Raw genomic sequence first — 13,766 nt, 5'->3', positions numbered from 1 at the left:
ACCAGGTTCCTCCAGACATGGGGGACCGGGGTAAGGGCTTCTTTGGGATTAAACCTTGCCTGTTACCTCTGTGGGTTGCCCTAACAGACCTGGAGACAGTTCTCATGTCTGCGATCTCAGTGTTGGGCTCCAGACGAGTGTGTAGTGCCTTGGGACGCATAGGAAGTGCCTGGTAGATGGAAGGGGGAAACCTTGCTAACTCCATCTCATGGTGGCCTCACAAACATGGCTTCTGAAACGCAATGAGCAGATTAGTCATAGATAATTAGACTTCAAAAAGTCTTTAGAATGTCACCAAGAAACTGAAGGCCTGACCCACAGAACAGTTTTGCAAACTGTGTAGATAATAAGGGCCTTGAATATAGAATGTATAAAGGAGTCTAGGGTAATGATTTGCCGAGCATGTGTGAGACCCTGTGTTCGATGCCATGTACTGACAAAAACAGTTGATGAATTAAATGGGAAAAAAAATACCATGGGGCTGGAGAAATGGCCCAGCAGTTAAGAACTCTTGCTTCTTGCTCTTTTAGAGGACCTGAATTTGATTCCCAGGGATCCAGAGCACTCTTCTGGCCTCCATGGGCACTACCACATACAACCACACAGACATGAACATACATAAGAATTAAAAAACAAAACATACAGAGAACAGCCATAGGTGAATAATAAAACTCATTTCAGAACATGGACAGGAGCCCAGATAGACACTTCTCCAAACAGGAAAAAGGCCAAGCACACACGAAAGCTGCCCAACAGCTTTAACCATTAAAAGATAAAAATCAAAGGACTGAAGTAACATTTCACACTCACTTCTTGTCCCCATACCTTCTCTGTGCCCCCTCCCTGCCCTCTCCACGGATACTCATTGCTTTTAGTACTGTGCACTGCTGTGCGACTCCCCTCCTCCATAGCGCCTCCCCAGAGCCCAGCAGAGCCAGGTAATAAAGTGTTTAAGGCTTGAGCGTGTGGCCAGATCTGTGTGCTGCTCAACCCCGTCACCTCAGACCACTGGTTAGGATGTCCCAGTGGGGATGGCGTGATCCTGGGTTGTTCTCCTCTGTGTAGACGCATATGTTAGATGGATAGCATTTTCTCAGGCCCTTTTTTTTTTTTTTTTTGGTTCTTTTTTTCGGAGCTGGGGACCGAACCCAGGGCCTTGCGCTTCCTAGGTAAGCGCTCTACCACTGAGCTAAATCCCCAGCCCCTCTCAGGCCTTTTTTTAATGGTACAATTTTCCTTTGCCTGCTGCCACTTGAGTCACCAGGAAGAATAAAAGCAAAACAAAAGCCATAGATAGGTGGGAATGAGGAATGGTCTGCGGAGTATGACCAACTGTGCCAGCTCTGGTCCCACTGTGGAACGCAGTGGCAGGTGGATGTCTGTGTTCAAGGCTGTCCTGGTCTGCATAGCATGTTCCAGGCGAGCTAGGCCTAAAGAATGAGACTTTGCTCAAATAAACAAATAAAATAAAATAGAAATGAAAATGAAAAGTCCCATGGGTTATTACCCTGTGACTAGAGACTATATTACTGTATGTCTCAAAACACAGAATTGTGGATGTTTGAAAAGATACCCTTTAACTTGATTAAATTATTAAGCGGTATATATGTATGTGTCTTATCAAAACTCCCATTAATAGGTATAGGTTTTTTATGTATTAGTTAACTTTTTTAATTTCTAAATTACGGCAAGCAAGCGTTAGCAGAAGAATTCAGTATTTTTACATTATTTAACATTGTGCTTGCGTGTACCAGGCATTGTTCTAAGCACCTTCCATAGGTTCTTTCCTCCATCTCTGTAACGGTAGCAGCCTGTACTCCTGACATGGCCACTGACTGAAACGAGGATGAGCAGTGTACACAGGGAAGCCACCCTGCTTCCCCAGCACCACACAGCCAGGGCGTGCGGTCTAACCACTGGCCAGGCTGCCAGTGCTTGTCAACTTCCTGCAGCTTTGTGGGTCCAGAGCTCTTCCTGGGAATCCAGAGCTGGGCTCCTGTTCAGTGGGGAATAAAGTGAACCAGAGGGATTTCCTGAAGGAAGGATTGTAAAAGAATCCCTCATGTTGTCTGCAGAATAGACAGCTGGTCATTGGGACCCAATGTTCTCCACAGTTTGTCTGTCAGATATCTGTCTGTCTGATTGGCAACAAGAATTACAGGGAGAGTGACTGTTGGCGAAGTCAGAATGTTTACTTGATATTGAAAAGGATGGAACTGCAGAGGCCTTTTCCTGTGTTTCTAAGCTGGTCTTGCTCTTGAGGGTGTGAGGTTTCCTGGGTTTAAAGTGTCTAATGATGGCACTTTAATTCCAGTCTCTTCACAGCAGACTTCTGAGTAGAGTGAGTTTCTTCAGGAGCCATGCCTCACCCACCATATGGGGGCTCTGCCAGCCTCCACTGTGTTCCCTCCTCTAGGCACTTCGGAGGAGAGCGGGCTGCCGCATAACTCAGCCAGGACGCAGCTGCCGCAGTCGATGAAGATCATGCATGAGATTATGTACAAACTGGAGGTGCTCTATGTCCTCTGTGTGCTGCTCATGGGGCGTCAGCGAAACCAGGTGGGTGCTGCTCCAGCCTCAGAGTGGGAGAGCCAGAAGCTGAGCAGAGCCCTCGGGGGCCAGGAGGATCTCCGCGGCCTCAGACGGCACACACTCCTGCCCAGCTATGTGCGCTGTTTCCTTCTTGTGAGGAAACCAGCCTGATTCTAGATTCTTTTCTACTTATAGAAGCAAATGTGATTTTTATTCATTTAACTGAGTATAAAGCATTCTTCCTTTCCTGCATTTCAGCGACTTCACAGTCTTTCTTTTCCACCCCTGCTTTTTCATCCCACCATTTGGATGGATCGTTATTTGTTTAACTTATCTTCTGTAATATAAGTATACATTAGAGTCTCTGTGCTTCAGGCAGCATCTGTAGGGAGTGACAGTGTGCAGGCCAGGAGCAGGCATTTTTCTTTAGTAATTAAAGAGTAAAGACTAATGCTGTATGCCTGAGTGGTGATGGTGCACACCTTTAATTCCAGAACTCAAGAGGCAGAGGCCAATGAAAATCTGAGTTCAAGGCTAGCCTGGTCCACAGAGTGAGTTCCAGGACAGCCAGGACTGCAAAAACAAAACAAAACAAAACAAAACAAAACAGATTGCTGTGAAAAACATACCACCAATTGGTTATCAAATACCAAATGGTCATTATCAAATATCAAATGATCAGCCCTAAAAAGTGCCTACGAGAAACATTAGATAGACTGGGCCAGGTGTTTGCGTGTGAGTGCGTGTGTGTGTGTGTGCGTGTGTGTGTGTGTGTGTGTGTGTGTGTGTGTGTGTGTTGTGTACATATATGTATATATTGTTATATATATGTATATAACAATTCAAGAAAAGAGAACAGGGGGTGGGGAAAAAAGAAAAGAGAACAAGGGGGAAGGGATAGATTGGAGGGTTGGAGGGAGGAAAGGGAAAAGAGAAATTATGTAATTATAATCTCAAGAAATTAGAACACCGGAGTGGTCCTGGTAGCTGCAGCAGAGGCCTGCCACTCTGACGTGCGATCAGGAGACTAGGGCAGCTCCTAAAGCTGTGCCCACTTAGGAAACCTGGGCAATGCAGGGGAAAGGGGCCCCTAAGCCTCGAGGTAGGAGAGGGGAACAGGATTTTCTTAGCTTTTGTTGCCGTGATGCTGTCTGACAGAAGCAGTTTAGGGGAGGGATGGTTTATTTCAGATCACGTTCACAGAAGTCTGAGTTCTCCTGATTGGGATTTTTGAGGTTGTACATCATGGACGAAGGGTGTGCAGAGCAAAATTGCTTACTTCATGGCAAGCAGGAAGTCCTAGCTACAACCCCCAAGAACAGTCCCCTAATGACTCACTTCTTCCTCCTGGGTCCGGGCTGGGAAGAGACAGAGCTGTGGATGAGACCTGAGTAAGGCGGTGTTTCCTTAGCCAGCCCTGCTGCACTTCACTGCCCCGTACAGTGACTGTCGCTGAGCAGAGGCTTGGATCCCAGCCCCGGTCATTCTGTGGCTATTCATAACAGGATAGTCTCAAGAGTAGCAAGGGTTTTGTTTCATAAAAAAATTTAGTAGGCACATAATTCCCATAGGTGATACAAATTAGTATCAGTGGGACCTGTCCTCCCTCTGGGCCCTAGCATCCTGAGACACATCTGAGTGTTTCCTCCCATAGTTCTTTATCCTTACAGAAGCGAGCCTTTATGCTTCACCTGCATGTAAGACACATCTTCCTTCATGTATTTCAGTGATTGTTTAGCTCACTACATGTGAAAGACTTGGATTATTTCTTTTCTACTCCTGCTTTTTATCCCATAATTTGTTTTAGCTAATCTTCACTGATAGAAGTGTAAATTAAGTCTGCCTTGGCTGATATGATAATGTTTCCAGCACTGCTGCTGTAAAGATGTCATTTATCAATGTAAGAGTCTGTCCCATAATGAAAGGGAAATTGTTGGCTAAGGAAGTCTGGATTTGTAAATTGGGGGATACCGCCAAACCGCCCTCCTTCTGCAGGAAGTACCAGCATGGCCTGTCACCTGCAGCATTTAGACGTGACTGGTGTCTAAGTCACCAAAATGACGCTGTATTAGCCAGGCTGTTGCACTGGTGACTGGGCACTGGAGGAAAGTCTCATAAAGGAGGGAAGGTTTATTTTTGCCCATAGTTTCAGAGATGTCATTTAATTGTAGTGGGGAAGGTGTGGTAGAGTAGGGCAGCTCTGTCATGGCAGCCAGAAACAAAGGGGGGAGGGGGGAGACAAAGTAGATCCTTCCTCCTTATGTTTCTAAAGCTCCCCCAAAGTAGAACCACCAGCTGAACACTGAGCACCAAGCCTTTTACCGTTGCAAGCCTGTGTGCGTGTCTGTCTCTGTGGGTGTATGTACGTATACATGTGTGTGTGTCTATGTGTGTACGTGTGTGTATGTGTGAATGCACATATGCATGGATACCTCTGGAGGCGGGAAGAGGACATGAGAGCCTCTGGAGCTGGAATTGTAAGCTATCTGACATGGATGCTGGAAACCAAACGTAGGTCCTCTGGTTAAAAAATGAGAGAAGAACCCAGGAGAGAAACCATTAAACCTGTAACAGTGTGTCCAGAGTAGGAAGTGTGCTGTCTTGAGGTGAGCGCCAGTGGCCTGGAGCCTTGCCCTGTGACCTTGTCACTGCTGCCTTCATGGCCTCTGTCCTGGACAGGCTGTAGATGCTCCCTGTAGTTGTCGTAGGTCTCCTCGTGTCTCCACTAGGGCTTGGGTTCATGCATCACCCTCTCAGAAGCTTCCTGTAGGACTCTGATACTATACTTATAGGATCCTGGCCCCCGGGCTCTGCTTGAAATCTCAGTGAAAGCTTTAATGATTCCATAGCTTTTGCATTCTACATGCCCACAAAACCAGCATCGTGTAGCTGCATGTGGTGCTATAAATCTATAATTCCCAGCATTCAGAAGGCATGAAGATCCCAAGATCAGAACCAGTCTGGGCTATGTAGAAACCTGTCATAAAAATAAAACAAAAATTTAGTATCACACAAGTGGTTCCAGGGTGTGCTACTAACTTAGGTAATGGCTAGGTCCACTTGGACTGTGACAGCAGTAGTCTTCAGTGTGGGGGAAGCTGAACCTGAGAGAAAAGTGCTGTAGATGCCTGTGTGAGCAGAGCACCCTGGCAGCCTCTGCTCACAGGAGAATGCTTCAGATGAGCTTATGACTGGGAGCCTGGGGTGGGCAGGCACAGTGTAACCCTGGAAATGCTGCTGGGCACTTCCCTTGATCTGTTTTCCTGTCCCTGTGCACGGGGCTTGGCTTTTAATGCCCCGATCTGCTTCCCAATCACATCCTCCTTACCCACAACTTTGAACTCTGACTAGCCCACTTTGCTTTTTAAATTCTTCTCTGCTTTCTGCTCCTAATTTTCACTAAAATTGGCCAGGAGCAGTCATTAATAGCCATTTCATAGCCCAAAGCTGTCCTGTCTTAAAGTTTCTCCTCCGATTAGTCTGTCACATTTAAACTCAGCCTCCCAACATCAGGAGGTGGCAAAATATAAGCAAATTATTTGCTGGAATGTACTGGGATTGTTCTCTAGATCCTGTTCCCATTGAAACCTCACGAGCTGTCTGTTTGGTTTGCTCTTGTAAGGTATTCTGGTCTTTTTGAATCCCATTAGAATTTCCTGTTAAGCCCTGCTGGATCTCCCCTGGATCTCTCTTCTTTCTCCTGCTCTCTCTTCCTATACTGCCCCATTCCCCCCCGACTTCCAGTTTTCTCTGGCAAACAAGTTCCAGAGGCCTAGGGGCTACATAGTCTGGTTTGGCCGAAGCAGTGGCACTGCTTCTCCAGATCCCTGTCTTCTCTATCAGGTTTGTGTCCCTGGGAAAAGCAGCCTGGAGGAGAACGGTTTGTTTTGGCTCACTGTTTGGAGGGATCAGTCCTTGTGGCAAGAAATGTGGTGTAACAAAACTACCATATGACAGCCAGGAAACAGAAATAGACAGGGAGAGGACAGGAACAAGATACTCTGAAGGATCTACTCTCAGTGGTCTGCTTCCTCCAATAGATCGTCCTGGATTTGAGAACTGCTGAAATGTTACTACCAGCTGTGAAGTGACAGTGACAGATGCCAAAGTCACGTTAGACTTCTTTCTCCTTTGCCCATCTGAAAAAGCAAGAGATTGTTTGAGATGTGAACTTTTCTTCATATTGAGAGGTTGAGCTTTTCCCATGATTTAAGAATATTTTTTCAGGCTGGAGAGATGGCTCAGTGGTTAAGAGCTCTGACTGCTTTTCCAGAGGTCCTGAGTTCAATTCCCAGCAACCATATGGTGGCTCACAACCATCTGTAATGGAATCCGAAACCTTCTTCTGGTGTGTCTGAAGACAGCTGCAGTGTATTCACTCTACAGTGTACTCACATACGTAAAATAAATAAAATTCTTTAAAAAAAAAAAAAAAAAGAATATTTTCTCAGGGCTGGAGAGGTTGTTGGTGTTTAAAAGTGAGGCTGTTCTTCCAGAGGATCCGAGTTTGATTCCCAGGACCCGCATAGCAACTCACAGCTATCTTTAAATTCAGTCCCAGGATCTGACACTCTCTGGCCTTCATGGGCACTAGGCACACATGCCCCCTGCCCCCTGATGTGTGTGTGTGTGTGTGTGTGTCTGTGTGTGTCTGTGTTTTGCCTGGGTCTATATACCGTGTGTGTGGGACCTTCAAATGCCAGAAGAGGGTGATGGATCCTCTTTGACTGGAGTTACAGAAGGTTCTAAATAGCCATGTAGGTGTTGAGAATCAAACCCCCGTCCTCTGGAAGAGTAGCCACCAATGCTTTTAACCACTGCTTTTAACTGAGCCATCTTTCCAGCTCTTAAACACATTTTCTAAGCCAAGTAAGATGGCTTACTCCTCCTGGTGAGTTGCAGGCCAGGCTTTAACAGCATCTCTAGAGGATCCAATGCCCTTTTCTAGCTTCTCAGACCAGCAGCACATACATGCGTGCTCACCACACACACACTGTTTTAAGAAAGTTTTACTGTAGGGGTTGGGGATTTAGCTCAGTGGTAGAGTGCTTGCCTAGCAAGCGCAAGGCCCTGGGTTTGGTCCCCAGCTCCGAAAAAAAGAACCCAAAAAAAAAAAAAAAAAAAGAAAGAAAGTTTTACTGTAGAGTCAGGGTGGAGGATGTCTTTAAATGGCAGCTCTCACTACTGGCAACTGCTTTCTTCACCCTGAAGATAGTTGAACTGGAGGAGAGGCCTTGCTGACCTTATGCACACATTGGTCTCAGTCTTTCTCCCTACGCAGGTCCACAGGATGATTGCTGAGTTCAAGTTGATCCCAGGACTCAACAATTTGTTCGACAAACTGATTTGGAGGAAGCATTCAGCATCTGCTCTTGTCCTCCATGGTCACAACCAGAACTGTGACTGTAGCCCGGTAAGCAAGAGAGCCTGGGAGCAGACAGGATTTTCACTGCAAAGACTTAGTGTTTTATGAACCACTGCTGACCCTGAGGCCAGAAGAGAGCAGAAACAAGTTTTTAGGCCAAGAACTTACCTCCAGCTCTATCTCAGAGCATGCTAATGGGGTGTTGAATGGGCATCAGAAGGCCTTTGTGCCATTCGTTCACGCTTGACTGCATCACAGAATCTCTAATCTCTGAAGCTGTTTTCTTGGACTGGGAGGGCCATGGGCCTATGCCCTCAGAGCACCACCTTCCCACAACTCTGGCACGAAATATCTGATAGCTAGCGGGACCTGCTGCCATGGGTTCTCGAACCTGTATTGTGGGACTTTCCTCAGTGCCCTACCTCCAACCTCATTTGATTGCTTTTCATTCTTCCATTTAAGTTAGTATTAAGTGAATATATCTAGATAACATGTCTGACTGCAGGAGACCACTTAGGCTTTGTTCATCGTGGAAACATACTGTGGCTTCTGCTTTTGCTTTTGCTTTTGCAGTTTTTCTCTCATGGTTTGTTACTTCCCTTTGGTCTCTTGGAGATGCTGCTGTGGTGCCAGCAGCTTGTGTTTGGGTCTTTACACACTCAGGGTGGCATGCCTCTTGTTCCCTGATGTTGGGAGGCAGCCGTCCTGGGGACCTGCGCCGCCCCCGCCCTGGGCACTCTTCTGCTCGTGCTCTAAGAGGAGCCGGTTTCATGGTTAGTTCACTTTCAGGATTTCTTACTTCTCCTGGGAGACTTTTTACCAGGTCACTGCAGGACCCAGAGTCCATAGCTGTGTTGTGACTAGGCCTCTCACATCATCCACATGCTCCCTGAGCTCCAGAACACCTGCCTACTTCTCAGGGCCAGGCTTTTCTGATTCCCATAGGTTTCCCTTTCTAGCTTCTAAGCCTCACATGTAAAAGAACTTGGATATTTTTTTTAATCCAGTATGCTAGGATGTTGTTAGCAGAAAAGGTCTACATTAGTTTACCTTGACATTGGTGAGCTCTGAAGTCTGACTTTTCAACTAAAGAAAACTCATTGTGCTGGAGGGCAGGGATGCAAAGAAGCAATGCAGCAAGACAGGGCTGTTAGCAGAGCCCTGTCTTTTATTTACAAGTATTGTGACTAACGTAGCTTTAATATGTGTCATAGGATATCACCTTGAAGATCCAGTTTTTGAGACTTCTCCAGAGTTTCAGTGACCACCATGAGTAAGTATGAGTGCCCTGGAGGCGTCTTCTACAGGCCCCTCCCCGGCTCTTCTCTCTCTCCTCTCTGACCGAGGAACCCTGTCTATAGGGCTAGCAGGAGCCCCTGTACCTTGTGTGGCTATGCTCCTCAGCCATGTAGGTGGCTACCCTTCCTTCCATCTGGGTTCTGGGTCTCTCCTCTACCTTCACAACCACCATCAAAGGACAGAAGTGCTGCCTCTCTTTGCCCTTGGAGCAACACACTGGTCCAGTGACTAGCTCTGAGCCTCAGAGTCCCTGACTGGAAACATGGAGGCTCCCACCTCTACAGTGAAATGTGTTGTTGACTCCCCCTTCCCACTTGTTCAAGATATTCTACTCTCTTGATTTTTAATGGTTAAGCTTTTGGGAGAATGTACAAAAAAAATGATTTGCACTATAACAGGAACAGTGTAGGGGAGGGGAAACGGGATTCTGGGCCTTGGCATTAAGGTAAGCCCCTAACAACTATGTGCACACAGAAGTGGATGTACTGAGCTTAAGGCTTCCATGAAAGGCCCAGAGGAGGGGTAGCCATGACAGTGCTGGAGGTTAACCGGATTTTTAAATGTTGATTTAAATTTTTGGAACATTGTACAAGTTAATAGAACATGCGTGAGTATAGTATGGCCCAGGGGTCTCTATTGTTTTCTGATTCTGTTTTGTGAGATCATCTGTGGCCAAAGGCACCTGTAGGTGACAGAATTGTACTGATTCTCTCTCTCTCTCTCTCTCTCTCTCTCTCTCTCTCTCTCTCTCTCTCTGTGTGTGTGTGTGTGTGTGTGTGTGTGTGTGTGTGTATTCCTGTCCTAGCTTTCATCAAACTCTCAGTTGGCACTTCTGTGTACCTGGTTCCATGAAAATACTATGGCCCCTGCTGTCATGTAGGATACATTTGGGAGAGGAAGTTTACCATAGAGAAGGTCACCAGTTGCAGAATGCCTGCTGACAGATAGGCATGGTGTATGGGCACAGAAGAGCACACTCTGTGAAAGGACAGTTGCCAAGTGTCCTGACTGGCTGGCGGTGCTCAGTGATATTGCAGAAGCTGTTTTTGGGCAGAGGCCTGAATGGGATGAAGAGGCAGCATGAGAGTGTTCTAGCCAGAAGGCCCCCACAAAGAGAAGGCCTGTAGGAGGACATGGCATGGTCATGAAAACCAAGGTGGCCAGATGGTGTGGCAGGTGTGAGCTGCTCAGTTTGTTGTAGCCACAGAGATGGCATGGCCGCACAGGGCCTTGAAGACACAGTCACTCCCTGGGTGTTAACAGAAGCGTGAGAACTAGGGCAAGCATTTCTATAATGACATTGTCCAAGGCCTGTTCAAAAACTCACTCAAGGAGCTGGGTGAAGGTTCCCTTCCTGTGAGAAACAGCTGAGGAAGTCTTCTGTGCTGCACAGACTGTAATAACAAGCCTGGGTGAAAGAGGAGAGGTGTCAGAGTGGGTCAGGCCTCTGTGTCTGTGACCCTGGCCACTGAGAATGCAGCAGAGCTAGGCTCAGGGCTAAGACGGAGACGATATTGGACGTGCTGAGGTGCAGGTGACTTTGAAAAGTCATATAGAAACGTTCGGTGTACCACACAGACCTGGAGATGCGGAGGAAGGGCTCTAGTGAGTGACAAGCATGCGCAGTAGTGCTGGTGGACCCTCAGCTCCTCCCAGCAGGAGTGGGCAGAGGCGGATGGAACTCTCTGCCCCGCGGCAGAGCCGCAGAGCGGCCCCAGTCCTGCCCTTTACCTCTGACCCGTTTGTTTCAGGAACAAGTACCTGCTGCTCAACAACCAGGAGCTAAATGAACTCAGTGCCATCTCTCTGAAAGCCAACATCCCTGAGGTGGAAGCCGTCCTCAACACTGACAGGTGATCCTGGTGGGAGACAGCCGTGGATGCAGGGCTCCCAAGGCACACACATAACTGCCACTCACCATGGCTTTGTGTGCTAGATACTCACATCTCCTGCATTTCCTAACTGAGCATCACAGCAGCCCTCAAAAGGAAGTGCCATCGTCATCTTCCCATCTACATGTAGATGACAGAGGTGTCATCTGGCCCCTGCCAAAGGTCAGCTGTACTCTGCCCTTCCACCTTGTCCCATGCTAATGGCCCCTTTACTGGTATCCTCAGTTCCTGCCCAGTGGCAGCTGTGCCAAGCAGGGTAAGAAGAAGCAGCCCCTTCACCCCTTGCCCTATGTCTGCCTCATCTTTGGGATCAGCACAGTGACATGCCAGCCTCTCGGGGGCTTATGAAGTGTGAACCTGATCTAGCAACTAGAGTCACAACCCCCACCTCCTCCTGATAAGATGGACCTGCCCAGAGTCTACAGGGATGGAAGTGGAGCTGCTGTGCGGACAGAGTCTAAGGGCCCAGACACCTGCCACCATGACAGGCCTAATCCCTTTCTCACCTACTACTGCCTCTGCCTCAGACAGGAAACTGAGGCCTAGAAGCTCACAGCTGAGCTGGAACTGACCTGGGGCAGGAAAAAACTCTGGGCCCTACCGATTGGCACAGATGTTATTCTATCTGGCATACTCTGCTGTAGCCTGGATTAAACCCGTTTGTGATGTAAGTGGCCCTTCTCCTGGAAGTCCGGAGCCCCATCTGGCCCTGGGCGTGCCTCTGCCTCTTGCCAGTCTGAGGAGGGAAACGTGGCCTAAGGTGCAGAAGTGCACTTGGCTATGGAGCTGACAACGGCACAGTCTGAGGTCCCAGCACACAGTGGAGCAAGAGAGCATCCTCACAGACTCAGACATTACCCGCTCGTTCAGCTCCACACCCACACAGGACTAGCTCAGTGGCCCATCAGCCATTGAGATCTGTCACCAGCTCTGTCTATCCCTTTGATTTCAGGAGTCTGGTGTGTGACGGCAAGAGGGGCTTACTAACTCGGCTGCTGCAGGTCATGAAGAAGGAGCCAGCAGAGTCTTCATTCAGGTGAGTAAGGAGCAGATGGACCCGTGAGACCTCTAGGAGCCAGGGGGTTCCCAAGGGTAAGGGGTTAGGTGGCCACTGACTCCATGGGACTCGGCTGGTAAGTGTGTGTATCCTTGTCACATGCCAGCAGAGTATGCTAGGAGGTGACTGAGCATGCATCAAGCTGGCACTAGAGAGGTGGAGCACAAATAGGATCCAGGCTATGCCTGCGTGACTACTTGGGATCATGGGAAATAAGCATGAAAAGAAAGAAACCTGCTTCAGTGCAGTATGGGAAGAAATAGAGCCAGGAACCACCCCAGAAGCCATCCGCTAGGTGGCTAAGCACCAAGGAGGAGGCTGCAGAGCTCCTGGCCACCTAGGTGGGCAGGGGTGGGATTGGGAGGTTTAGACAAGGGGATTCCAGCTGGCCTGGCTACAAGGCTCTGTCCCTACAAGGTCCCCTGTCATCTCAGCCTTACCTATTCAGACCCTCCTTCAGGGATCCCAGCTGAGCCTCTGGGCCACTCAGTGTCTGTTGGCTCTTCCTAGAGAGCTCAATGCATATGAACTCAGTGACATCTCCACGCATACCCTTCTGCTGGCCACACATCCCTGGCTTCTAGGTCCATGTCCTTCCAATATTCTGAGAGTGGAAAGCCTAGAGTGGTTTTACATGGAACTTATTAGCGGCTACTCTCTGAGCCCAGATGCAACTGTGTATGCCCATATACCACAGAAACCCATTCTGGTATAGCTACATGAAAGACTGGTCCCTGCTGAGCTGTGAACACCATATACGAGAATGGCGGTTCTCTTGTTCATTGCTGTGTCCTCAAGACCTAGGGCTGGTACCCAGACTGGAAAATGTTAAGTAAATATCAGATACTTGGCTGCAAACCGCTCTGACCCTGGGGCCATTGAGCCTGCACCAGGGGAGGACAGCCAAAGCCACCTGGGCCAGGGTTCAACATTTTGGTCATAGGTTTTGGCAAGCCCGGGCTGTGGAAAGTTTTCTCCGAGGGACTACGTCCTATGCAGACCAGATGTTCCTGCTGAAGCGAGGCCTTCTGGAGGTAGGGTGGAGGGACCAGGAGGGTGGAGGGCAGGGGCGGAATCCTCCCAGCCCCATGCATTGATTCCTCATCTTGAGCCTAAGGAGTTTGGTCAGAAACAGACCTGTTCTGGTTGTTCCAAGTGCACATTGCTCAGGGTTGGTCCTGGGTTGCCAGCAGTGGGCTCTCTGTAGGTACTGAGGGCTAAGGGACTCAGGAATGTAGAATATATAGAGTTACCCAGCAAGCCCTTTGACCCTGAGGATAATTTGGTATTGACTAAAAGTTAACAGAGCCACCAACTAGGCAGCATACAGGAGCTGGGTCAAGGCCCCGACACATATACAGCAGAGGACATGGCCTCAGTGGGAGAAGGCATGTCTAACCCTGGGGGGACTTGAGGCCTCAGGGAGTAGAGAGGTGGGGGTTGGGGAGAAACATCCTGTTGGAGAAAGTAGGGAGGAGGAGTAGGATGAGGAACGTGGGAAGCGGGCAGTGATTAGACTGTAAAACATGAAAGTAATAAAAAAAAGATTGCCATGTTGATCAATGGCTGCAGTGAGAGGACATGGAAGGAAGAGCTACAGCTCGAAGTGCAGGGGGAGGTC

General features: G+C 48.4%; 1 protein-coding gene across 1 annotated transcript in view; it reads left to right on the top strand.

Annotated features, from left to right (window-relative positions):
* Trpc4ap (transient receptor potential cation channel, subfamily C, member 4 associated protein) overlaps positions 1 to 13,766 on the top strand; it is a 70,978-nt gene that overhangs the window by 52,603 nt on the left and 4,609 nt on the right. The window contains exons 9-14 of the mRNA NM_001100748.1: positions 2,393 to 2,559; positions 7,814 to 7,945; positions 9,112 to 9,170; positions 10,948 to 11,049; positions 12,041 to 12,124; positions 13,089 to 13,179. Coding sequence (NP_001094218.1) covers positions 2,393 to 2,559; positions 7,814 to 7,945; positions 9,112 to 9,170; positions 10,948 to 11,049; positions 12,041 to 12,124; positions 13,089 to 13,179 — 635 coding nt within the window. The remainder of the gene's footprint in view (positions 1 to 2,392; positions 2,560 to 7,813; positions 7,946 to 9,111; positions 9,171 to 10,947; positions 11,050 to 12,040; positions 12,125 to 13,088; positions 13,180 to 13,766) is intronic.

This window comes from Rattus norvegicus, chromosome 3 (assembly GCF_036323735.1).
Source record: "Rattus norvegicus strain BN/NHsdMcwi chromosome 3, GRCr8, whole genome shotgun sequence".
Taxonomy (NCBI): domain Eukaryota; kingdom Metazoa; phylum Chordata; class Mammalia; order Rodentia; family Muridae; genus Rattus; species Rattus norvegicus.
Note: the sequence above shows the minus strand (reverse complement) of the source record. Positions and strands in the feature narration are given on the sequence as shown.